At 41.7% G+C, this 26,349-nt stretch overlaps 2 protein-coding genes across 5 annotated transcripts; one reads left to right on the top strand and one right to left on the bottom strand.

The window, feature by feature from the left end:
- The first annotated feature begins 37 nt into the window (after window positions 1-37).
- Window positions 38-13,001, top strand: ADPRM (ADP-ribose/CDP-alcohol diphosphatase, manganese dependent). Of its 3 annotated transcripts, none has more exons than XM_040243353.1 (4): window positions 38-110; window positions 2,109-2,726; window positions 3,584-3,700; window positions 6,711-13,001. In XM_040243353.1, exons 2-4 carry the CDS (start codon window positions 2,126-2,128, stop codon window positions 7,004-7,006), a joined length of 1,014 nt encoding a protein of 337 aa, XP_040099287.1. In that variant the 5' UTR covers window positions 38-110; window positions 2,109-2,125; the 3' UTR covers window positions 7,007-13,001. The 3 variants fall into 3 exon arrangements, 2 of the variants coding, with proteins under 2 accessions (XP_040099287.1, XP_040099288.1); XR_005721572.1 differs by having other exon boundaries at window positions 45-110; window positions 2,285-2,814; XM_040243354.1 differs by having other exon boundaries at window positions 45-110; window positions 3,584-3,696.
- TMEM220 (transmembrane protein 220) lies at window positions 9,616-25,144 on the bottom strand. 2 transcript variants are annotated; one of them, XM_040243356.1, is made up of 6 exons: window positions 24,984-25,144; window positions 24,271-24,300; window positions 20,057-20,117; window positions 17,877-18,000; window positions 16,470-16,529; window positions 9,616-10,081 (listed from the first exon to the last, which is right to left on the bottom strand). In XM_040243356.1, exons 1-6 carry the CDS (start codon window positions 25,074-25,076, stop codon window positions 9,946-9,948), a joined length of 504 nt encoding a protein of 167 aa, XP_040099290.1. In that variant the 5' UTR covers window positions 25,077-25,144; the 3' UTR covers window positions 9,616-9,945. The 2 variants fall into 2 exon arrangements, with proteins under 2 accessions (XP_040099290.1, XP_040099291.1); XM_040243357.1 differs by lacking the exon at window positions 16,470-16,529 and having other exon boundaries at window positions 9,717-10,081; window positions 24,984-25,134.
- Window positions 25,145-26,349: the final 1,205 nt, after the last annotated feature.

The following is a 26,349-nucleotide window of genomic DNA, read 5'->3' as shown; positions in this document are numbered from 1 at the left end:
TTTCCGCCTCCTCCGGAAGTGAGGGAGAGCCGCTCTTTCCGCTGCGCTCGATGGTGACGCGGTAGCCCATCCGGTAGCCAGGGAGCGTTTCGCCGAGGAGCTGGCGCGCGGTAGGTGGTTCCTCGCGGCCGGAGGCGGGGCGGACCGGGCTGGGCGGGGGTTTCGCGGGCCGGTCCGACTAGGTAGACGGCCGGGCTCGCGGGATGGGGTAGGTGCCGGAAGAGGGGGCAGCCTCCGGGGCTGGGCTCCGCGGCGGGTCCTGGGCCGAGAGGCCTGAGTACAGCTCAGGGACCCCAGGCTTCGGCGCCCGCAGCAGCTGCTCCTCCCCCGGCGCCCCCAGCCTTGGAAAAGAGAAAACGGCGCCGGGAGACGGGCGGGACCGGGCAGCTCCCGTCCCCACCCTGTCGGGCGCCCTCGGCCAACCCAGCCAGGAGGCCGGTCGTTGACCGCTTTGCACCCATTGCATTTGAAATACTGCTTGACTTTAAACAGAAAAAAAAAAAAAAGATTAGGATATTTGAGTAGTGCAGGGTAACAAGGACTAGTCAAGTATGACCGAACTCCCTGGAACTTATATTCCCAAGTTATAAGGAACCGAACTACAAATAACGGCACTGTAGGGAGTAGTGTTTGTTCTGTGTTATATCCCAGCCCTGGACTTGGCCCCCTGGGCTCTGTGTTTGATACAAGCCTACGTTTATTTAAGCCGACTACTAATGAGGGGTGTCTTTTTTGGTAACTCAGACGGTAAAGACTCTGCCAGCTATGCAGGAGACTGGGGTTGGATCCCTGTGTCGGGAAGATCCCCTGGACATCTCCAGTACTCTTGCCTGGAGAATCCCATGGACAGAGGAGCCTGGTGGGCTACAGTCCATGGGGTCGCAAAGAGTCAGACACGACTGAGCGACTGACACTAATGAGGGGGAGAGCGCTCACAGGTTTATTTTTCATTCCTTGCGAAAATTTAACTCGCATTCATTCTGTCTTGCCTTTGCTTCAACATCTGCTGTCTTAATCTTACCCTTCTCCATCCATCTCTGAGGCGGATTTGCAAAATATAGGAAAAAAACCCAGGAGAAATCAGCCTTCTAACTTCCTTAACTTTGGATCCCACTCCTGCAGGGGATTTTCTTTTCCCCAAGGTTTCTACTGAGCAGAAGCATCTGGCGATGGTGACCCTGGGACATGATATTGTCTATGAACTGGCATCTTTAGCTAGTGTGCTCCTCTGCTCGCTAACCAGGAAGTTGGTGGTCTGGTATTACCCATGTTTCTTGATTCCTGAATTATGCTGGAATTCTCTAGAATATCTGCTGGAAGTATATATTTACTTAGCACATCAAATCGTTTTTAATTGAACAAATTTTTCTGTCTTGAATTTGCCTGTGGTTAAGGTCCGCCCCCCTCAATGTCTCTGTTTGCTTTTGTCAAATCGACAAAAAGACACAAAAGTTCCTTGCTTATGTAGGCAGTTAGCATATAAAAGGTTGTTCACCTCTTTGCTCAGTTGTAGGTTAACTGATCAGACAGCCATCAGATACATTAAAATTGAATTCAAGTTTTTTCAGCTGGTCTGTTAACTCTTATTTGCCAGAGTGATTCTTCTAATAGCTTGTTCCTGTGTTTGTTTACTAAAGTATTTTTATACAACTTCTTCCTATTAAATTTACAATGTTAAATAGTAAGTTCTAAAATAGTTCCTGACTGAAAGTAGGTGTCCTGAGCTTTTGAAAGAATATTTGGTGTCTGTGGAAGAAGGGCACGTGTGTGTGTTTAAAATTAGTGTATATTAAAAATTACAAATTATACCAGGCTTGAATTTGACTTCACAGGAACTAGAATGCCTGTTCATTAATATGTTAATACCCTTTTGTTAATTGCTGTTCTTCTGCAGAATAGAGGTTATCTATTTTACAGGTGAGGAAGCAGAAGCATTTTGAGGATTTGATAATTTGGACTTAAACCAACAGACTTTAAAGCCCATGCACTTTTTTCTACCTAGCTACCTAGTGGATTGACCATTAAGTTTAATATTCATCTTACCATCTTCTTCAGTAGGAAATTAAGACATTTATAACATAGTTACCTTTTTCATCTTCTTTATTTAGAAAGCTATTTGGAGGTTATGGATTATAAACTCGAACCTGAACCCCTCAGTGAGAGCTCAGAACGTCTCTTCTCCTTTGGAGTGATAGCAGATATTCAATATGCTGATTTGGAAGATGGCTATAATTTCCAGGGAAACAGACGGAGGTACTACAGACACAGTCTTCTTCACTTACAGGGTGCTATCGAACACTGGAATCAAGAAAGCAGTCCTCCCCGTTGTGTGCTTCAGCTTGGAGACATCATCGATGGATACAATGCTCAGTACAAAGCATCAGAAAGGTCACTGGAGCGTGTCATGAACACATTCCAAATGCTGAAAGTCCCTGTTCATCACACGTGGGGAAACCACGAATTCTATAATTTCAGCAGAGACTATTTAACAAACTCCAAACTTAACACAAAGTTCCTGGAAGACCAGATTGCCCACCATCCTGAGACTGTGCCCTCGGAGGATTATTACGCGTATCATTTTGTACCATTCCCTAAATTCCGCTTCATTTTACTCGATGCTTATGACATGAGTGTCTTGGGCGTGGATCAGTCTTCTCCAAAATACCAGCAGTGTCTGAAGATACTGAGGGAGCACAACCCAAATACGGAACTGAATAGTCCTCAAGGTGAATTATTCCTTTGAGCTGAGAATCTTATACATTGTCTTTAAATTCTTCAGCTACCTTTTATTCAGCAGGAAGATGGACGATTAAGGTAAAAGTATACTGTCCTGTTGTTCAGGGTCAGGATTTCTCATTCACCTCAAGGCACATGGAGTGGTGGCAGTTGGTTCAAGATTCATTTATGTAGCAGATGTCTGAGGGCCTAATATTCTGGCTGGGCACTTTCACTAGAGCACCTATTCAGAGCTATAGGCAGTACTGATAGCACCACTTTTTTGTGGACAAAGTGGAGGAAGCAAGAGAAGAAAGTGTGCAGGACAGATAATAAATGAAAGAGAAGTGATAAACACCACCAAGAAAATATAATATAATATTACAGAAAAGGACTAGAGGTACCCTTGTAGTTAGTTGGCCAGAAATAGCTTCTCTAAGGAGAAAAGCATTTCAGCTGAATCCTGAGTGAGAAGGAATCATCATCCTTTGGAAAAGTGGGTGGAGCACAGTGATCAAGACAAACAAACGCAGAGATGCAAAGCAGAGTGAGACCTTGTTAGTGAAGAATGCACAAGGGTCTGGGGGTGAAAGTGACTTTATAGTGACTCAATGGACATGAAAACAGTCTATTTTGTATTCTGTGTAACGGGGCGCAAGGGAAGTAAGCAGAGGAGTATTGAGATCAGGAGTAAGACACAGTGTGATTTACGTTGCTCTAAATTCTTTTAGTTCCCTATTTTAAGTCAACTGCTGCCGAGTATTCCTGAAGAAAAAAGCACGAGTCTCCCCCATGGTAGCTAAGTTTGGATGCCCAAGTGAGAGAACTGTTGACATTTGACGGGTGTAAATGACTGGATTCGTTTCAGGACTTCGTGAGCCCCAGTTTGTCCAGTTTAATGGTGGATTTAGCCAAGAACAGCTGAACTGGCTGAACGAAGTTCTTACATTCTCGGACAGAAACCAAGAAAAGGTGGTGATTGTGAGTAAGTATTTAAATGATTCCATTACTCTAGCATTTTAGAGAATGGGTTTAGTTAAAGCATAATAACTATTTAATATCGAGATGTCTCTTTTTATAAAATAAAAGCTAAGTTTAAAACTCTTTGTTGAGAAACAATCAATATAAAATTAATGTTTAAGAATTGTAAAATAAAAAGGAGAAAAACATATATTAGAGATTGTGATTTGGCCTTTTAGGTTTCAAAGTAGAATTTCCCCAAATAGGATCAATTTGTGTTCCAGTGTGTGTAAGTGAAAAATTCCAGTCAGGCTCCGGCCCACATCTCAGCCTCAGGAGTCCTACTGGTGGGTGCAGTGGCCTCTGGATGCAGTGGAAGCAAAGCTGGAGTCCCAGGAGATGAGTGTGAGAGGACCATCTGGTAGGACTGTAAATCCTCCGTGTGGTTGCAAGGAAATAAGTGTGTTGTTTTCACTTAGAGTCATTTTTCACGCATACTGCCATCAGAGGTAGGAACGTGGAGGTGCTTAAGGTACACTCAGATGTCGATGTCTGTGGGTGGTTATGCACACACACACACACACACACAAACACACACACACACACACACGAACTGCCTGTGGGTTGTGGTATGTCTGGTGTACGTGGTGCGGGGGCTGAGGTTAGTTTTCCTGTCTAAAATTGATGTGGCCTGAAGATTGGACTAGGGCACGGGGATGGCATGCCCTTCTGGCTCTTATTCCTGTGATCCATGTGACTCTGGACAAATGCTCAGTGTACACACTGCAGTTTTCTTACGTTGTATCAAATGAAACTATGAACATGAAGTCCTTTTGAAAGTGACAAGCTTTTCAGATAGTCGGTAATATAAAATTATATCCAAGGAATTCCCTGGTGGTCCAGTGGTTAGGACTTAGCTCATTTCACTACTGAGGCCTGGGTTCTGTGACCCCTAGTTGGGGAACTAAAATCCTGCACACTGCATGGGGCAGCCAAAAAATAAATTATATTTCTATAAATCAGTTTTTATTTCTGTCTTTCACTGATGTGATAAGATGGTGCATGAGATGGTGTTTTATTCTTAAATTTTATTCAGAATAAAGTTTTTCTAGAATATCAAATGTCATTAAGGCTTGGAAAATTAAATAAAATTAAATAAGGTGCCCTCAGGGGTGATAGCCCTGATGTGACACTGTTAGGCTCTGTGATAAGTGGTCTCCAGAATGGGATACTTCTTGTCTCTGCTTCTTGGTTTTTACTGCCAAAATGTACCTGTTAATTTTACCTGTACTGAATGTACAAAATGTACCTGTACTGAATACTCTGATGTCTTTGAACACAGAGACTGAACCATGTAGCTCACGGCATGCAGCTCCTGAGACAAGCCCCCTTTGTCATCTCTCCCTCTGTGTTCCCGTTTCTTTGCACTTCTCTCAGCGCACCTGTCTGCATTAGCTTCTGATAGGTTTCTTCCATTTTGCTCAGCTCAGAGGCCAGGTAAACAAACCTGTAATAACTGAATGCCTTGGGTTTTCTTTAGCAAAGTTTAAAATGGCTAATAGACATTTTATTTTTTTTCTTCACCTTGATTTTGGCTACTCAGTGGTATTTGGCCTACTCAAGTTTTGGCCATTCAGTTGGAAGGATGGCATTGCTATTAGCTGAGATATGGAACCACGGCAGTAGGAGGGGTTTCCGGTGAAGAATTCAGGAGTTCAGGTTTGAAAATATTTTTCAAGCGTCAGATGCCTCTTAGACATCAGGAGAGAGACTGAGTGAGCATTGTGGACATACTTGTCAGAAACTTGGAATCGAAGTTTGGGCTGGATATCTAAATGTGGAAGTTGAAAGAATAGACCTGATGTTTAAAATCGTAAATTACTAAGAGGTCACTATGCTGTTAGGGGTAGATATTGTAGTGTATCCCGAGGACCAAGCATTCAGGCAGCCCTGATAGGACCCAGAGAAGTGAGAATGCAATAAAGGAGGGTGAGTATCAGAAGCGTTCAAGGTTGGGAGAAGAGAAGGGGCATGGCGGTGTTCTGGAGCCAAGTATTTCAAGAAGAAGGGAACAGCTGACTGTGTGAGACACCACTGGGACTTGATAGATGTGTCCAGCATAACACTGGGTCTAGAAAGTCACATGGCCTCCTTGGACTCTCAGCCCTCACCACTGCTTGGTGGTGATGGGGTGTGTGTGTGTCTGTGTGCTAACCCTCTGTTACCACCTCCCTTTAAAAAAATAAAAATAATACTTTTTAAGCAGAATAAAAATATTCAGAATAAAAATAAATGGTAACAGAAAAAAGGAAAGTGATTTATTGGGAAGAAGTAAAGACCAGTGAACTATAGCGCCCATACTTGGCCATGAAACCGCACCTGCCATGTGACGGGGCCTCACACGTGTCTTGGCATCAGGAATCTGAAGTTCTGCCTCTGTCTCCCGGGGAAGCTAGCGTGACTGTTCCCTACTCTAACTTAGTTTTCTCGTGTACAATGGCTGTGACCATCTCGACCTCCTGGAAGTGTTTAAAGTGGCACAAGTCAGTTCTTTATAAAACATTGAATATTTATACAAATGACATATAATCCATGGGCGCCTCCCTAGACTGTTGTGTTACTTATGAGTAGCTCGTTCTATGTGTGTGACACTCATGTACACGTAGGAAAGTTGGCAAGGCTGGATTCCAGCATGGCATCTGCCTGACCGGTGGCTGCCTTTGCTGACCGCCCTGCCCAGGTCGCCCTCCGTCTCCCCTGGTGTTTGTGCATCTTGAGACCCTGAGGCCGTAGATCTCGGATTTCTACACGTACAGCGGCTGCTCTCCCCTTGGGTATGAACCGTCTCCCCCTTCTTTATGCTCCACAGATGTGGCTGAAGAGTATCTAGTTTTTTGCGTATGTTGACTCCCTCTGTTCTCAGTCCAGGATGAGTAGCAGTACACGTTTTCTTTTTCCTGAGTACTTGTTGCTAGCCTATTTTTTGTGAAAGAGGTATTTCTTGATTGGTTCGTAACTCTTCTTCTCTTGAACAGGCCATCTTCCCATTTACCCTGAAGCCTCTGACATTGTGTGCCTGGCCTGGAATTACAGAGACGCCCTGGCAGTCATTTGGTCTCACAAGTGTGTGGTGTGCTTCTTCGCCGGCCACACTCACGATGGTGGCTACTCTGAGGACCCTTACGGCGTGCACCATGTCAACATAGAAGGGGTTATCGAAACAGCTCCAGACAGCCAGGCCTTTGGCACCGTTCACGTCTATCCTGACAAAATGATGTTGGAAGGGACGGGCAGAGTTCCAGACAGAATTATGAATTACAGGAAGGAATAAGCCTTCCTTCCATTTTTTGTCTGATTTTATTTGTTTACTTTTATAGAAGGAGACTGACTTGGCTTTGTGGTTTTGTTTGCCCCCATTCCCCAAGCCTCAGTCTCGTTATTTAGGATTCTATTTGCATAACAGATAGCCATAAATGGCTTCAGTGTGTGTTAGCTCATAAGATACTCTGAAGTGTTATTTTTGGGTAATATATCCCATGCTGAAAATTGGAAAGAAGATGTATGAAAGTAGCGTGAGTAAACCAGGGAGGAGTCTGAGGTGGGAAGGTGGATATAATCCTCAAAACAGACACTATGTAGCCTTACCTGAGATGTTTTTTTACTTTTTACAAGGAGAATGTATTCATTCACTGTTAGCCATGTAACTTAAAATTCACAATAAAAAAGTAAAATAAGCCCAGGTAAACTTTTTCCGTTTACCCAGCTGTGTGAATGAGCTGTGGACACTTTTTGCTTATAGTACCCATCATATTTGTACTTTTATGGGTTTATGCTCCTATTTTGTAAGCCAGAAAGATCACCAGTTGCCTCACAGGTGAACAGATGGCTCCTCCGTTCACACAGGTAGATGTGCGGTCTCCTTGCACACCTCCTGTGACTTCAGCCAAAGCAGGACCGAGCGCCAGTGCTACTGTGCCTGCCATCCTGTCTGTTTGAGCCCCCAGCTGGTGCTGTGTGAGACTGCAGTGGGTAAATGAATTTACCCCTGACTCCCTTTATAGACAAGTGGGGCGTGTTTAAGTGAGTTGTCATATATTCTGAGGCTTATTTGCAAAAACGTTTACTCAGTGGCAAATGAGGACTGTTCAAGTGCAGAGAAGGTTTGATTCAGAGCCTAAAGAAGGGGACGACAAAAGCCAGTGCTAGTCAGCGTTGTGTGCCTGCTGAGTACCAAGGCACTGTGGAGTACAGCATAAGCGTTTCCACTGGCTGCTGTGACAAACTTCCCAAACTCGGTGGCATAAACTGTGTGTGTATTCTCTGACAGTTCCAGAGGTCATAAGTCTGAAAACATCTCACTGGGCTGAGAGCACCATGTTGTCAGGGCCAGGGACTCTGGGGGAGACTGCTTCCTGGCCAGTTCCGGTCTCCAGAGCTGCGTGGCTTGCTGTCCTTGGCTCACGGCCCCACCCTCTGCCCCAGCCTCTCGGCTTCTCCAGGCTCTTGCTGCTTTATTGTCACGTGCCTTTCTCCTCTTCTGTCTGTGGGGTCAGTTCTCCCCTTGCCTCCCTCTTACAACAGTGAGGGCATTGAGGGCTCACCGACGATCCCCATCTCAAGATCCTTAATCACATCTGGGAAGTACATATTGTGATGTAAGGTAACATTCATAAGAATTGGGATCCGGTTATGTTTGAAGCCCTCTATTCACTTTATACACTTGGCTATAATGTGCTTTCTGCACAGCGTCAAGCATTGCTTGGAGGCTGGGTAGGTCCTTATGGAATTTGAAAATGAGTCTGTTTCTTCATTTCTTAATATTTATATATACAAAAACCATAAATATGCACCATAAATGTACACTAGAACACTGAAATCCTTTAAAGAGACAAACTACCAGACTCTTTTCACTCTCCTGACATATAGTTGGTGCTAATACTTTTTGAGCCAAATATTTCCTAAATCTCAGGAAACTGTCTTTACTACAGAGTTTGATGCCTGCGTATCATCAAACTGCACAATTTGATGTCATCAACTAAGAGTTGCATCCAGGTGCTTTAAAACAGCACTGGCCAACAGAAACAACATGTGAGCCACCTTGGTAATTTGAAATATTTTAGCAGTCACATTTTAAAAAGTACACAGAAACATAAAATTACTTTTCATAATATAATTGTTTATTGCAATACATCTAATGTTATTTCAACATGTAATCAATATAAAAATATTTTACATTCTTTTTATACTAACTTTAAAATGTGTGTGTTTTATGCTTATAATCCATCCATTTGGACAATTAACTTTTTGTTGGAAAAACTTGGTCTGTATTTAGGTACAAAATTTACAGTTGAAGTGGATTCACATATTTCAGTTGTTCCAAACAAGCTTAAACCAAGTGTTCCAAATACATGTATCAGTTTCGTCATAATTGATGTTTGTAAATTAAAACAAAAAATTAAAACTTCAGTTTAAATACATTTCAGGTGCTCAATACAGCACGTGGCTTGTGGTTGCCAGATGGTGCAGCTCTGAAATGATCTCTCCAGAGCTACTTTTGACATTCGTTAAGGATGTGTGTATAGATTTTGGTCTTACTTTTCAATAACATGGTAATTAATATTCCCTATCTGCTTCTTTTGGTCCCAAATTCCTTTAACTAACTTTCCTTTCTTTCCAAGACATAGTTGTTCACTTTGTTCACCCGAAGTCCTCATTTAATTCACGGCACCTCATTTAATTCATGGTACCTGTCCAGTCTAATGATGTTAGTTCAAGGGCATAGCCCTCTCCTAAACTCCTATCATCCAAACCCTGCTTCCCTCTGTTACCCTGTGCAGAGGACTTCATGTTTGGAATGCTCTCATATTATCTACTTTAATCTTCACAGTTATATAAGTATGCGGGCTGGTATTTATAGATAAAGAATTATTCAAGAGAGAATTTCAATTATGTTTGGAATTCTTTAATTCCAAAGAATTAAAGTAGATTTATATATTTGTCCAAGTTACATGGATAGTGATGAAGCAGATTTGGAATTCATCTTTCTTAACTTTCCTACTATACTATGATAAAACAGAATGTCAGACCCTTCTCTTACTAGTCCCATCCAGTCCTGTGTTGTAGGCAGGCATACAAAGTTCCTAGGATTAAAAAAAAAAAAAATTCATTTCTAGTAGTAACTCAACTGAAATAAATTCCTAGGAAGTCAGCTTGTTACAACCATGTTTATAAAAAATCAAGAACTCTCATTTTAGGAACAGGATTCTTCATTTAAATCACCGTCTTGCAATGAGCTGGCCAGGAAGAGCGCATCTCCTTGTTTATATATATGTAGACCCAGGAGATAAACGGGAGAAGAGCGACTGTGGTAGCAATGGCCAGCTGAATTCTTCCACCACCTGGAGCCCTACAGACACATAAAAATGATTAGAAACAAAAATCCAATGAAAATTACGATTTGGTTTGGTAACAAATATGAAGACTGAATTTAATACAACATCACTGCATTTTTGTAGTCTTTTTAATTTTTTAAATTGAAATATAATTCTTACTTGTAGTTCTTTATATGTTTGTACTACACATCCTTGTTGTTTTTTTTAATATGTATTCTACATAGCTTTTCCCGCTCACTTAATAATGTGTTGTGAGGAACTGAGATCATTGATTAAGCAATGTTAAAATGGATCCTCACCTAATGATTTTAGTGTCCTGTTGAGGAAAACTTTTTCTCAAGGTTTTGAAGATACTAAATTATCTTTTCTAAAAGTTTCATCGTTTTGATTTTTACATTAGATCTGTAATCTACCTAGAATAGATTTTTTATGAAAGTTGTAGGGGTTGTTTCTCTTTTTTCCATATTGATATTCAATTGATCCATCACTATTTATTGAAAAGATTACCCCAGAGTGCTACCATTGTCCTAAGTCAACAGTCTATATGTACATGGAACTGTTTCTAGACTCTTTTTCATTCATTTATCCTTTTGCCAGTATGGGTTTATTGTATACTGCCAAAGAATCATTTAGGTGTTCTTTATTTTAATATTGAGATCTTTCATTTCTCCCATAATGTTTTATAGTTTTTATAGTTTTGCTTGTAGGAATTTTGCATATCTCTGCTTTATTTTGGAGAAGGCAATGGCACCCCCCTCCAGTACTCTTGCCTGGAAAATCCCATGGACGGAGCAGCCTGGAAGGCTGCAGTCCATGGGGTTGCTGAGGGTCTGACACGACTGAGCGACTTCACTTTCACTTTTCACTTTCATGCACTGGAGAAGGAAATGGCAACCCACTCCAGTGTTCTTGCCTGGAGAATCCCAGGGATGGGGGAGCCTGGTGGGCTGCCGTCTATGGAGTCGCACGGAGTCGGACACGACTGAAGCGACTTAGCAGCAGCAGCAGCTGCTATATTTAGTCCTGGGGTGTTGATATTTTGATATTATAAATGGTAACTTTTTATCATTTAGTTATTGCTGATTAAAAATAAGATTTTAGTAAACTGACATAGTGTCCAGCAATCATGCCAAACTCACCTATTTGAAGAACTTTTTAGATTTTTAAAAAAATTTTCTACATACGCAATTAATGTTATCTGTGAATAAGGAAAATTTAATTTTTCCCTTCCAATCCTTGGGCCTTTTCTTTCTTTTTCTTGCCTTATTGTACTGGCAAGGACAAGAGCTAGAACGATAGTGAGAAGTGGCAGCAGTGGCAGGGAGCTCAGTGCTAAATAATCTGCCTGCAGTGCAGGAGACACAAGTTTCATCCCTGGGTCCAGAAGATCCCCTGAAGAAGGAAATGGCAACCCACTCCAATATTCTTGCCTGGGAAGTTCCATGGACAGAGGAGCCTGGCAGACTACAGTCCATGGGTTCACAAAGTGTCAGACACGACTTAGTGACTAAACAACAACACTTTGTCAGGGTAAGTGTTTTCTATGAGTTTTTATTATAAGTGATTATTGGATTTGATCAAATGTTCTTTTTGTATAGATATATTTTTCTTTCTATTAATCTGGTGAAAAACATTGGTTGGTTTTCAAATGTTAAACTAACTATTCCTAGAAAAAAACCAACTTGGTGATTGGGTCATGAATTGCAGGACTTGATTTGCTAATTTGTTTAGGGTTTTTCCGTCTGTGGTCGTGAATGAAATCACTGTATAATTTCTTTTTTTCTTTCCTTTTTTTGGGTGGTGGGAGTAACATTCTTGTCAAGTTTTGGTATCCAGATTATTCTGCCCTCAACAAATAAACTGGAAAATATTCCTTCTTTTTTCTCTGTTCTCTTAAAGAAGTTTGTTGAAGGTTGGCATTATTTCTTCTTTAAATATTAGGTAGAATTCTGCAATTATGCCATTTAGAGTTTTCTTTTAGGAAAAGTTACCTACTCAATTTCTTTAACAGTTATGAGACCATTCTGAGTATTTCTTGCTGTGTCAGTTCTGACAAATTGTATTTTTCAGTGAATTTGTGCATTTCATCTACATTTTCATATTTATTGGGAAAAAGTTAATAATCTCCTCTTATGATTTTTGCAGTGTCTGTTGCATGGGTAGTAACTTTCTTTTTCATTCCTAATTATTGATGTTTTGTGCCTTCTTTTCCTTGCTCTAATTATTTTTACCTTTTTAGTCTTGCCAGGGTTTATCAATATTATTAATCATTTCAGAGAATGAAATGTTGATTTTTTTTATTTCATTGGTTTCTGCTCTTGTGTTTATTCTCATTATTTCTTTGGGCTTATTTTACTGTTATTTTCCTTACTTCTTTAACTGGAGAATTCTTAACTTCTTGGAAGCTTAGCTCATTGATTTTTCAGCCTTTTTTTTTTTTCTAATACAGCTATTTAAGGCTATAAATTACCCCATAAGCATGCTTTTTAGCCACCATCCCACAAATTTTAATATGTAGTGTTCTCTTTATCATTTAGTTCAAAATATTTTCTAATTTTCATTGTGATTTCTTCCAGATGTTCTTTGGAAGTATATTTCCTGATTTCCAAACATACAGTGGTTATGTAATTATTATTTTTGTTAATGATTTCTAGCTTAACTGCACTGTGGTCAGAGAACATGCTCCATGTTACAGTTCTTTGAAATCTGTTGGGACTTATTTCATGCTCAACATGAAGTCTTTTTGTAAATGTTCAATGTTTACTTGAAAAGAATGTGAATTCTGCCCTTCCTGGTGCTAGTGTTCTATACATGTCCCTTAGGTCAATTTTTTTATTGTGTAGCTAGTCTTCTATATCTTTCTTGATTTTTTAAATCTTCTTGTTCTGTTAGTAACTGGAAAAAGTGTATTAAAGTCTCCCAAAATGATTGTTAGTTTTTCAGTTTTTCTTTTTTGGCTTGTCAGTATTTATTTTACCTATTTTGACGCTATGTTAATTATATATGCCTTTTATTAATAAGCGGTGTTGAGATCACCAGAGAGCCAAAGGGGAAAAAGATAATATTGCATCCATTCTTTTTGCCATTATACTAGGATAAATTCTAAACAGGTCAGAGATTTTAATGTAGAAACGAAACCATGCATGTATTAGGAGAAAACTTAGGTAAGTTACTTAAAACCTGAGAGGATGGAAAGTTTTCCTACCTGTGACTCCAGATCCAGAAGCAGTAAGGGAATGGATTGATCAATTTGGATACATTAAAGTATTTTTTCATGGCAAGGCATACTTTGCATGAGTAGAGTAAAAGGACAATAAAGGCAAAAAAAGAATGTTCATCTTATATCACAGACAGAGGGTTAATAGCCCTAAAGAGCTTCTAAAAGTAGAGAAGACCAACTGCCTTAGAAACTGGTTAAACCTACATCTCTCAGAGATGAACTAACGTATAGAAAAAGAAATGCAAATGGCTCTTAATCATACAAAAATATGCTCATGTTTACTCCTGATAAGAGAAATGCAGGTGAAAGCTACTACACGTTTCTCAACGATCCAATCAGTAAGACTTCAGAAATTTGACAATACACTCTGTTGGTACCGTTTCTAACATCAAGTGATTGGATACAGTCTGAACAGTAGAGGGCTGGATGCATATACTGTGGACATATCAACATAAGGAAAGTCTTCATATACCACAGAATGATCTCCAGGATGTGGTAAGGGTGAAATGAAGAGTACAGCTGTGTATAATGTGCTTCCACTTTGTCTAAGACAAGCAGGAGCACCGGTGAATGCAGGTATTTGCTCCATTAAGAAAGCACGGAAGGATAAACCACAAAGTAGAAAAAAGTTTTACCTATAGAGAAAAGGGGAGAGTTAGGTTTGAGGGGTAGAGAAGTTAGAGCCCTTTGAATGTCCTCTGTTTTGTAGATTTATATGTAGAACCATATAGACATTTTATGTAATTACAAAACAATATATTTTAAAGTATCCCTAGAAATTTAAAGCAAAATGGAATAAACTATGTATTCACTTGGTGAGATTAGCATACAGAGTAACTATTCCACATAATTTGAATGCACATCACTTAAAGAGATATTCGCTAACAACAACAACACAAAGTACCTATTTTCCATAATTGTTATTCTGAGATTGTGTTTGTATTGTCGGATAAGTCAGATGAGTGATGTTGAGGTATCTATGTAAAAATATATATACATATAGATACTTTATATATATTTTATATACTCATACTTACGTGTGCACATACATTTATGACACACAATACACGTGTGTGTATACACACACATACATATGTACATATATGTGAATTTCCTAGTTCTAACCACTAAAAGGAATGAACTCAACCCAGTAGCAGTGAGCAGCATTTATACCCAGAATGTGACCTCTAAATACTGTTAGCTACCAAAAGTAATGAAGGCTTTTGGGGGAAATGGTTGATTCCAGGTCTGTGGCATAAAATGTACACCTTAGCGTGGAACATTTTGTCATACCAGAAAGCAAGGAAGCAATCAAAATTTACTAAGACAGAAAAAACTAAAAGTTTACTAGGATCATGTTAAACAGAATTCTGGAGCCAACGTAAATAAGTGCCACTGATCAAAGATGGAACAGTTTAAGCAACTGCCGTGGACTGAAAAAACATCAAGTATGTTGAGATCTATCACTTTATAATGGTACTGTTAAATAAAACTCACTGGTCACTTTTGGAAGATGCCCAGGCAAGAAAAACTCATTATTCTGAAAAATGGGAAATTAAGAGAATCAACTCCTTTTCCTCTTATGATTTGTATCTGAGTAGTCAAAGAGTTGATAAGTAGAAGTTTTCCAAGAAAAGAAATGATGTAACTAGAGTATCACCATTCTGCAGCTCGAATTAGTGGATTTAGGCAATGGTCACCAAGATTTTATACTAACGTTACAGAGAAACAGCTAGGTGTGATGTACATTTTGATGGAAGTACATACCACCACCCATGAAGTGGTCTTGCTTGGTGGTGGTGGTGATGGTGGTGATGGTGGTGATGATGATGATAAAAAGAGAAGAAGAAGAAGACAACAACAATGACCAGCCTGTGTCTAAGCCTGTGATCTTACCACCAGTTCATAGGAAATATGGAGCACAGAGGAACAAGCATTTATCGTACAGTTGTGGAAATGTAAACACTGGCTGGACAACTCAAGACTGAATAATTACTGTTTTATTTTTGTGTGTGTGATGGTGGTAGAGTGGTTATTTTTTAAGTGCTTACCTTGTAGAGATACATACTGAAATACATAAAACAACATGATGTTTGAGATTTATTTCAAAATAATCAGGATAGTGATAGATGATACAAGATTGGATATATAATGTTGAAAATGGGTGATGAGTACATCTGATTCATTATATTAGTCTCTCTGCTTTTGAATATGTTTGGATATTTCAAAATAAAAAAACAAAAATTTTTTCATTACCAAAAAAAGTCCTCTACTCTAATGCTGATTTTAAAGTCTACTTTTAAAAATTGAAATGTCTATACAGGCTTTCATTTGGTTGGTGTTTGTATACTGTGATTTTTTCACCTTTTGACTTTCAATCTCTCTGATTCTGTGTACTTAAGAGTTCTCTTTTGTCAGCACTGTTTGGTTCGGTTTTTAATCTTTTTATCCATTTTGAAAATCTCTGAATCTTTATTGGACTGTTTACATTTAATGTAATTTCTCATATATTTTAATGTAATTCTCTATCTTAACATCTGCTTCCTATTTCCCGACCTGTTCTGTGTCTTTCTCTTCTCCTTTCCTGCCTTCTGTACTCCTTTTCTCTTACTGGTTACCTCTTATTTTTCTAAGATTTTTTAAATATTACCTTTCTTAATTATTTTTCTAATAATCTAAGGTTTTCTCTTAGATTATTACCACGTGAATCCTTGACCTATCAAAGTCTGATATAAGTTAGTACTTTTACCCTTCCCAGATAATTCAAGGACCCCAGACTGCTTTAGCTCCAATTTTTTTCCCCTTCCAACTTACATGCTCAGTTGTCAAGTATTTTTCTTTTTCTATTGCTGTTTTACAAAGTTAATATGCACGTATATATACCTCCAGTTTTATATTTTATTTGCTACTCACTTTTCCTCTATCTCCGAGCTTCCTTTTGAGATCACTTTCTCCCTGAAGGACACCCTCTCAGACAGGCAACTCCCTGCGATGACACGGAAAACTGTGTATTGTGGTATTCACAAAAGTATGAGTGATCGTGAAACACTGAGCCAACTACTCTTAGCTTCCCCTACAGAAAGGGAAGATTTCTCTCAAAAGATTCCTGTTTACATTTGTGTCAACATTCTCATTCACCTACTTGAGCACATCTGATTTTAACTGATGGGTCGAAAACTTACTTTGAAGAGCTGTGGCACAGGCCCAGCCATGCTGTGATGATCACGAGACCAAACAGCTCCCTACAAAATAGGAGAGATGTCATTTTTTTTGAAGAGGCTGTGAGATGCATATCATTCCATTTTCTCCCTGACACTTGATTCTGCTGATTGTCTGATGACTTGCTCCAAGATACAAGCATCTACAAAATACTTTCAAGTCTGGCCATGACTCATAAATTACTTTTGTCAGACCCTTTAAAGCCCTATATGAAAATAAATTTCATCTTATGAGGCAGATGTGAACTTCATGATTGTTTCCCAATTTACAGATGAATAGAGAAACCACCAAAAACAAAAACACAGATAAATCACTTACTTCATGGGGAAGAATACTACAGTCAAGAAGATAATCCCAGATTTGATCAGGCACTCTCTTCATATTGTTTTAGAGGGGTCAGTGTTAGGCAGGTTGAGCTCAGATCAGTAATTCAAGTACACATTGTAGATCAGGTCTGGTCTTAGAGGAGAGGAATGATTTGTCGCATGAGTCAGTCTAATGATTTGGGGGTGGGTATATGTTTCTAGAAATATTTGTTAAAAGGTCGTATCTTCTACACAGAGTAGAAGATAGTCGTATCTGGCCAAGCACCACTTGGAAACCCCTCTTTTGAATCTCGTGGGCTTCAAGTAGCTGGAGGTTGATTCAAACCATCTGGTCTGCATTCCCATCCCCAGCCTGATCTAGTTTCCAAAGATTAGGGCCTGTAACAGCAGCACAAAACCAGTGGGACTTAATCTACAGGACTCTCAATCTTGGTGTTGGCAGATGTTAGCAGTGGGACAGAAAGGAAAGGAAAGGCCTCTTTGTGAGGCCGGGGAATCAAGGGTGGGGGGAAGCAGAGGAAAAGGTGATAAAACAAAAGCGGGTGGTGGAGGGGAGGGGTGGGAAGCAGCGGGAGAGGTGATAAAACAAGAGCCAGTGATGGTGACAGGGTGCAGAGGACAGGAGATGTACAAGGGCAAGGCTGGCAGAGGTCCCCCTGAGGAGGCCAATCACACTTGTAAGTAAAGAGTTTGTCTTGCACCGGAACTGAACCCAGATGCTGACGGAGTTTTCACCTCATTAGACTGGACTGAACATCACTCTATGGCATCACTGCTCATCACAAGGGGGGCCAAGGTCCAAGTCCCTGATGGTAATATAAGGTGATGTGTAGCAATGATCACAGAGTGTGGTAGGCAGTGCTGGGTTTAAATCCTGGCTCCAGCTCCATCACTGCCTCAGTTTTTTTAGCTTGTAAAGGAGATATCTTCCCTGCCCCTCGAGGATTTGGGGGAGTTAAATCACCAAGATAAGGTGTTGTGAAGACACAGATTTCTCAGTTCTTCCCCACCCACTCTGAACAGTGAAAACCACCACTCACTCACCTGCCTTCCTCCTCATGCAAGAGGTTCTGTTTCTTATGAAGCAAGAGGTTGTATGCCAAGCTGATAGCCCACAGGACACAAAGGCATATGTGTATGGCAGACACACTCTTCCAAATAAAGTTACCTAAAAACAGATACCCTGGCGCTGTTAATCATGGAACCACGCCCCAGAGAAACAAGATTTCTTTGTATTGGCTTTTCATCTGCCTTCAGGGAGAGCATACAGAAAAGGCTGGGTTTTTTTTCTGTTGTTGATTTGTCCTTAAAAGGTTAAAACAGAAGTGAAAATGATATTTATAAACTTAAGTGGACATGTATTATTTTGGTTGTCTCCCATTCAGATGCTGACGACCCGTCTTTTCTCTGGGGAACCACCCTTCCCACATGCTCCCACACATGTCCCGGTGTCCCAGATGACTGGACCCTAACAAGGTCAATGTATTCCATCCCTTTGGTGACAGTGATTTGTCTCAGGATGAACAGATAACCAATCAGGAGCACCAGCTCCATCCTGAGCTTTTGCGATCAGGGAAGTGGATTCTAGATTCTGTTGGACCTAGCATGGTGAAGCTGTGACCTTTGAGCGGCAGGGCCACCACGTGGAGCCCAGGGCTGAAGTGCAGCTGATGTGCAACTATGACTGCAGAGAAGTTTAAGTTCTGAGCCACCACCGGCGCCTGAAGCCAGCACCACTCCAGTCTTTTCAGTAAAGGATCCCAGTACATCTCACTTCAGCTTATAGGCCGTTTGAGTTGAGTATTTCTTCCTTGCTTGCAACTAACGGAGCCCTAATGGATACACCTTAAAGATGTAAACAGAGTTCTATGGGCCTGTACAAGGAGCCTGTACATCTGGGCGACAGGAGTTTTCCCCACCCAGGTGGGAATCATTCGTCTTTATTCTAAGGCCCTGAGAAATTTCCAGCCCCACTAGCAGAAGCTGATTTAAAGAAAGTGAAGAATAACCTGCAGGACTGATATTCCCCACTAATAAGAAAATGTTAGTAAACAGTGTAAAAAAAATCTTTTTTTCTGCTATAAGACACTTTTATAGAATAAAACTGTCCAACTTAGGTTTAATGAATTTTTAGGGCCACAAAAGGTGAAGCAGCTATGTTTGGCCCCTGCCTGAGGTTGGTGACCTGTGGCCCATACAAGCCAGCTATTTTAAGTGAATGTTTACTTGGGATATATATGTGTAAGGAGTCCAAGGAATAAGTTATGAAACAAATACATGATAAAGCCTCTGTGTTATACAGCCATTCATTGACTCAACAAGTGTTGGGTACATGAGTTAGACATGATCCTACTTTTAAGGGGCCTACAGTCTAGATAGAGTAAACATATATAAAACTGTGCAGGAAATTGCTGGAGTTACTGTGATGGATTCCCTCGTAGCTCAGACGGTAAAGAATCTACCTGCAATGCAGAAGACCCAGGTTCGATCCCTGGGTCAGAAAGATCCCCTGGAGAAGGAAATGACAACCCACTCCAGTATTCTTGCCTAGAAAATCCCATAGATGGAGGAGCCTGGCAGGCTACATTCCATGGGGTCACAAAGAGTTGGACACAACTAAGCGACTTCATTTTCACTTTCACTGTGAAGGTACACAGGGAGACTAGAAAGGGCAATATGTATTAATGAGAAATCCAGAGATTTGTTACAGACATTATAGACAGTTTCTATATAATAGTAGCAATTCAGATACATAGGTATCTGATACATAGCAGTTCATTCATTTTGAATGAGTTGAAAATCAGAAAATGATGAACCAGAGTAGTACTGCTAGAACGATTTGTACAGAGTAGATACATAATAGACATTGATCCCCACTGAATATGGAAACAAAGTTAGCAGTTTGATTGTGGCTGATTTTCCATTAGCTTAGTGACTGAAGCCCCTCTCTCTCGGGCTACACAGCCTAACTGCTGTTCCACATCAGCATCAGAGATGCTGGGACCCGAGAGCATAAAGCCTGTCTTAGTATGGCACGTCCACATCAAGTTTTCCTGAAGATGGAAGGAGATGATCTAGATTGGAATTCGCCTCCTCTTAGGATCAGAAGGAAGAAGAAAGACATGGAGGGCTCCAGTTTTTTTACTGGGAGTTGGGGAGACAAACTCTCGTTACTAAAAGGAAATCTGATGTTCCCTTCACCATTGAGAATTCAAGGTTCATACCTGTGACAAGAGGGTTAAGTCCAACAAGCAGTGTCAGAGTGGCAGGAATCGTATACACAACCTGTGAGCAGAAAGGAAATTACAGGAGTAAGAAGGATGCCCAATACAGGAGATGTTCCGAGACGTTTAGGGAGTAAAGAAAGACTACACCAGTGGTGGTCCCATGTGCCATGATTTACCTCCAGCTTTTAGTAACAACCAAGGAAGTGGTAACCTGCTTTTACAGCACTTACCGTGTCAGGGTGTCATTTTACCTGCCTTCTTTCTAGACCGTAGGCTCTTCCAGGAAAGACTTACTCGTTTTCAAGCTCTAGCAGTGAGCAGAGCTTTGATCTCAGGACACAGTGACCTCCTAATCTCTCCCAAGCGACATCCATGCCTAAATGGCCTTCCCCTACTTTTCAATAATTGCTCTATGAAAAGTAGGACTTGAGAAGCCATAATTAGCTATGTGGCCCTGCTGGGTCTAGACCCATGGGCCATCCAGCCCCATACTTCATCTCTGCAAGTGAGACCACAGAAAGTTTACTAACCGTGTATGGGTCACATGTGCCCAATAAGATCAGGTTCTTCATTTCTGAAACTGATAACTTGGTTTGGAGTTGTGAAGACTGGCCCTGAAGAGGCCTCGTTCACAGCAAGCAGGCCGATTCTAGAAAAACCTATTGCTTGTGTGTCGTGGGCAGAGGACAAGCAGAGGTGGGAGGTTTATAAGAAGCATGGGGGCCTCCCCAGAAACATAGCTGTGAGCCACATCAATTGTGATGCCTAGTTAGAAACCATTAGTTTATCTGGACGTTGTCAGAGCTCAACATTTTAAGTTATCTGCTGTCACTGTGAAAACTCCTGTCTTGACTGTGGGGAGAGATGGTATCTATATTACTGACCATGTTCATCCCTCCCAAAGGGTCCCCAGTGATGACTGGAATATCAGCCGGTACCAACATTTGCAAGGACAGCCATGCTGCTGAGGGTTAGACCAGACATTAGTGCGCATATGAATTATCTGGAGGTCTGATTAAAATGCAGATCTGATTCCAGAGGTCTAGGGTAGGGCCCAAGATTCTGCTTTTCTAATAAGCACCCAGGGGACACTGCTGCTGTTGTTCCAAGGACCACACTTAGAGCAGTAAGGGGTTAGTTAGTTCCCCCAGTAAAAAACTACATGACTTAGCAACTGAGGGAGAGACAGAGACAGACAGGCAGACAGAAATTAAACACATACACATCATTCAATATTTAACTGTGCTCTCCATAAGAAGTGTTTGGCAGAAATTTTTAAATGTGCATTTAAGTATAACAGATATCTGTGATTAAAGGGTCTAAGATCTTCTTATTTCAGTGTACTGTAAACACAGGAACAGGACAAATCTTTAAGTAATAGTTTCCCATGGTAGCTGTGCCAGTTAATCCTTATTTAAATGCTTATCTCTGTTTTGAATGAGATTAAGGATTTTTTTTTTTTTACATGCAGAGAGACTGAAATAATTGTTTTTAGTACACAAGTAAAAACAATGCATAGTATAAGCACTCAGTAATGAACTCAGTAGAATCCAAATATAATGGTCTTTTATCTTTTTGTTGGTGGATTTTTTTAAACTAAAGGGTATTATAATATTTATTTACTGTATTTAGTTTAATTGAACATATAGCCACTGAGACCCATGACAGTCATTTCTAACAACGCTCTCCCCTGTCTCCCTGCCACTATAAAAACCAAAAAAGCCAATTTGTTTTCTTACCCTTTTTAGCAGTGAGGGGCCATCACGTCCCAGGAATGAAATGTACGGAAAAGTCTTCTGGAGGCAAGGCTGATATGCAGAGCCCTTAACACTCAATATTCATGGATACTGACCAAGCAGGATGGATCCTAGACCATAAGCCTTATTAGTAGTAATATGTACTAACTGGATAGCAGCCTGTCTGGGGAGCTTCTTGGGAAACATTTGCTCCTTGATGAAAGGAAGAAAAAGCACAGGAGGAAAACTGGTTTTGCCTCCTGCCTTGTTTCTTCCTACTTGTGATGCTTTTGTCTAGGGATGAGATGTCTGGAGCTGCAGCAGCCATTTTTGTAAACATGAGAGGATATATCACCTACCCATTGAGGACTGGCAGAGAAACAAGAAAGCAAGCCCAGGTCCTTGATGACACTGTTGACCATTAAGCAGCTGCCTCTAGACTTCTTCTCATGAGATGGTCTGTATGTTTATAACCTGATGCTAGTCAGATATTTAGTTATTTGCTCCTGTATGCATCCTGATACAAGTATACTCCATGAACAATTTGTGGTAGGGAACATGGACATCACAGTCAGGTACAGTACAAGCCCCCAGGACCCAGTAACCTAGTATCAGTTCATCTGTGTGTTCATTCTTCACTTTAAGAGTCCATCTGGGAAGGACTGCCATAGGAAAGCTCTATGCTAGGTTGCCAAGCAAGAAGAGGGAACTGGCCCCTGACCCCTGGGAGCTGGCATATACAGAGCCAACTCTAACGCAAAGCAGAATGAGTCAGTGCTACAGTGAAGGTTCAAAGGAAGGGTGCTTGGAACTTATAGGAAAGAGGTGGAGAGATTTTATGGTGAGATGGCATTTGAGATAGACCTGGACACCTGAATAAGAGTCTGACACAGGAATTCTCAGGGCAAGTCCCAGAAGTACTATAGGTGGACTAGGCTTCCAAGACCAAGTTGGGAAGGTAGGTTAGGGCCATACTGTGGAGGGCCAACTGAGACATCTTGGGAAGTGACAAAAGTTTCTGAATCAGGAAGCAATATGTGGGAAGAATTATAGGAATGGAAGAGATTAGAGGCAGCTCAGAGAATTAGAAAGGACCCATAAGGGTCCACATGGGAGGTAATGGGGGGTTAAACTGGAGGTGAGTGAGGATGTCTGTGGGGGTCTGGTGTTGATGCTTATATTTCATCATCCAAGCATGATGTAAAGGGTAAAATGTACAGATACTGTACAGATAAGCAATTAGACCTACACTGCTTTTTGGTGGATTGTTCTTCATTTTGTTTTTTGAGGGGATCTCAAAGACAGTGGTAAGAAAACAGAGATATTAGAGATGGCTGAGGTTTTGAGCAAGGATGACTCAGAATGACTCTGCAGATAACAGAAATGGTGAGTCAGGAGGAAGAGTGGGTTTTGGAAGGAAAGATGCTGAAAAGGACCTTGTGCGTATTAGAGGAGCCAGTGTGACATACTGGTGGACGGATATAGGAGTCTTTTGGAAATTCACCATTAAGCTGGATAGTTGGAACTGCAGGAGAAATAGCATTTGGAATTAAGGACATGGACCAGAGTGCTGAGGAAGAGGCAGTTTGATTTGATGCAGGGGCCTGAGAATCTGGACAATAAGAATATAAGAATGTGGTTATATTTATACGTGATATTATATGTACTGTCATTCCAGATGCTTTCACTTGTTGCTACTTGTACAAAGTCAACATTATTCCAAAGCTTAAGATCATCTCATCTGTGATAATCTATAGTCTTAGGTGCCTCTACTAAAAGAAACAAAATCCAGATATTTCAGAAAATGTGTGGAACAAATCCCCCCTCCTCTACATGGTTTAGTCAGAGCATCAGTTCAGTATATACTGTAGGTCTTAATGGGCTTTAATGACTTTTTGTGACTATAACTCACTGAATTAGCAGAACCACAAACCTTAAGCCTGCCATTTTCTGGTCCAACGTTTGTTGGAGTTTCTGGGTAGAAATTCATGAGGATTGGTTCACATGGCCTTGAGAGGTCTACTCTGTCTTCAGAAAAGTGTTCTCAGTTGGCTTGTTTTATTCAAAGGGAATACAGCTGAAAGGCCCCTGTATCTCTGTAAAATTCTGAATTCTCAATTTGATCTTTCTCCTCCTAATGTTTTCACATTTCCCTGGTGGCTCAGCTGGTAAAGAATCTGCCTACAATGCAGGAGACCCAAGTTCGATCCCTGGGTCAGGAAGATCCCCTGGAGAAGGCACTGGCTACCCACTCCAGACTGGCAGCCTACAGTCTATAGGGTGGCAAAGAGTCAGATATGCTTGAGTAACAAACACTTTCACTTTTCCTCCTAATATTTTAGGAAAAGGCGCTTACTAAGGATTTGATTTCTAAGCTCTTAAGTACACGAAGCAGAGAGGAAGGCAAACAGCCACACTGCATGTTTCCTGCAGTGCCCTGATTCTTTTAGGTATGGGAAAGCAGTCCATACTCACCACCCACAGTTCTGCATCCGGATCATTCACCTGGAAGGCCAGAACAGCAGCATTAGCCCCAGGCTGTCACAGTTCTATTCCAGTATTTGGTCTGGTCTTCATTCATGTCAGCCATTTGCTAAGCCCAACAGGACACAAATAGGAGTAAGACAGTCTAGTTGATGGGGTTGTGTGTGTTGGTGTGTAGGGGTGCTTCTGGCTGTGTGTGTGTGTGCAGGGGGTGTTTCTGGCTGACCCCAGCACCTGGTTTGAACACACAGCCACACTTATTTGTAAAGAAATGCACAGAGACTCTGCAAAGTGTGGGCCAAGCCCAGAATGGGTGTTTAAACGGCCCTCAAGTCTCAAGAAATGAGGAAAGCTATCGCGAGGGGGCTCCAGATCTTACTTGAAAGGATAAGTAGCTGTGAGGGTTTTTGTTCTGCTTGCTCTCCGAGCTGTACGCAGCCTTACCCCTGGGGCTGCCTTTTTATAAAGGTCCCCCGCAAAGAGACACGCGCCAAACCAGCTCCTTCCAGCCAGTGAGCAAACGGGGTCATGTGACCGCATCTGTGTCTGGGTGGGGGTTCCCCAAGCATCAGCCCTAACTCCCGCCCTGCCCATACCGGGCCGGCTTCTGCGACCCCGCTGGTCGGTCGGTCTACACCGCAACCGGCCTGGAGTCGGAGCCCGGGCTCCCCTCCCGCCGCCCCCGCCCGGCCCGGGGCGCTAACCTGCACAAAGGCCGCCAGCGCGAAGAAGGCGCCCATAAGCCAGTTGCAGGCGCGCCACAGGCCCCGCACCCTGCGCCCCGCCGCCGGCGCCATGGTCGGGCGGACGGGACGGGATGGGATGGGCCGGGACAGACCGGTCCGGGCGGGGCGCAGGTCCACCGGGCAGTGCGGTCCACCTCTGGCCCCTCCTTCCGCCCCGCCCGCTCGCTCGCCGGAAGGTCCAGGGCCGCGGGCCGGTGCGCGCCGGGGCGGGAGGGGCGCCTAACGGGCTTCCCTGTGTGCCCTCATTCGCTCCTCCCCAAACCTGGGGAGGTGCGGGGGTCTGCCCATTTCACAGACGTGGAGAGTGAGTCCCAGGGCGTCCGCGTGGCCGTCCCAGCATCTCACAGCTGGTCCGTGGGGATAGGAATTTGCACTTGAACCCAGAAAGGTGCAACTCCAACACCAGTTTTCACTAAGGCTGTCTTCCTCATATTTAAAAAAAATTAGAGGAGATTAGAAGGGAGGGAGAGAGGAACGAAGGAACGAGGAAAAAAGGTGTGTGTGTGTGTATGCCTGTGAGTGCACGCCTTCTGGTTAGTGTTTATGCATTTCTTTTCAAAGCTCGGAAACTTTCAAAGCGCTGTAAGCATTATGGTAATTTCTTAGAGTGACGACAGTGATATTAGCATCTCATACAGCTCACAGCTTTTCTGAAGACAGCCTCGTTTATCTTCATGGACTTTTATTATCAGAGGTATTTACATATTATACATATTTACAATTCTTTCCCACCACCAAAACCAACAAGATCTCCACACATTTTGCTCATGAATTTCTTATGAACTAAAGACATTTGAAATATTCACTGTTCTCCCCTCGCTTGTTTTACGGGCCTTTTTCTGTTTTTTTTTTTTTTTTTTTTTTTCTGATTAGTTCTTCGTGGGGCTCATTTACACATCCATAGGCCTCATCATTTTTGCTGTTCTAAAAAGTCTTAATCCCTTCAAATCATGAGCATGTACTCCTGTGCTTCTCTCCTTTTTGCTAAATCTCCTAAAACTCTTTTAGGTTTTTTTTTTTCTTTCTTTCTCTGTTTCATTCCTTTCAAAGAATGCTTATTTCAGAAACACTGGCTGGCTGGCCCCCTTATTTGGTGTAGGGACCACAAAGGGGGCTTGCTGTGCACACTCCAGGAAGGTTGGAAGATTGGGTCTTTAAAGAGAAAATTACGGTCAAATGAGGTCACATGGGTGAACCCTTATCCAGTATGACCAGTATCCAGGAAGAGATATATACACAGACATATACTGAGGACATAGCGATAAGACAGCTGTCTGCAGACCAAGGAGAGAGGCCTCGGGAGAAAACAAGCCTGCTGACGCCC

The sequence above is a fragment of the Oryx dammah genome, unplaced genomic scaffold (assembly GCF_014754425.2).
Source record: "Oryx dammah isolate SB20612 unplaced genomic scaffold, SCBI_Odam_1.1 HiC_scaffold_8, whole genome shotgun sequence".
In the NCBI taxonomy this organism is placed as follows: Eukaryota; Metazoa; Chordata; class Mammalia; order Artiodactyla; family Bovidae; genus Oryx; species Oryx dammah.
The sequence above is the reverse complement of the archived record's forward strand: the minus strand, read 5'-3'. Positions and strand labels throughout refer to the sequence as shown.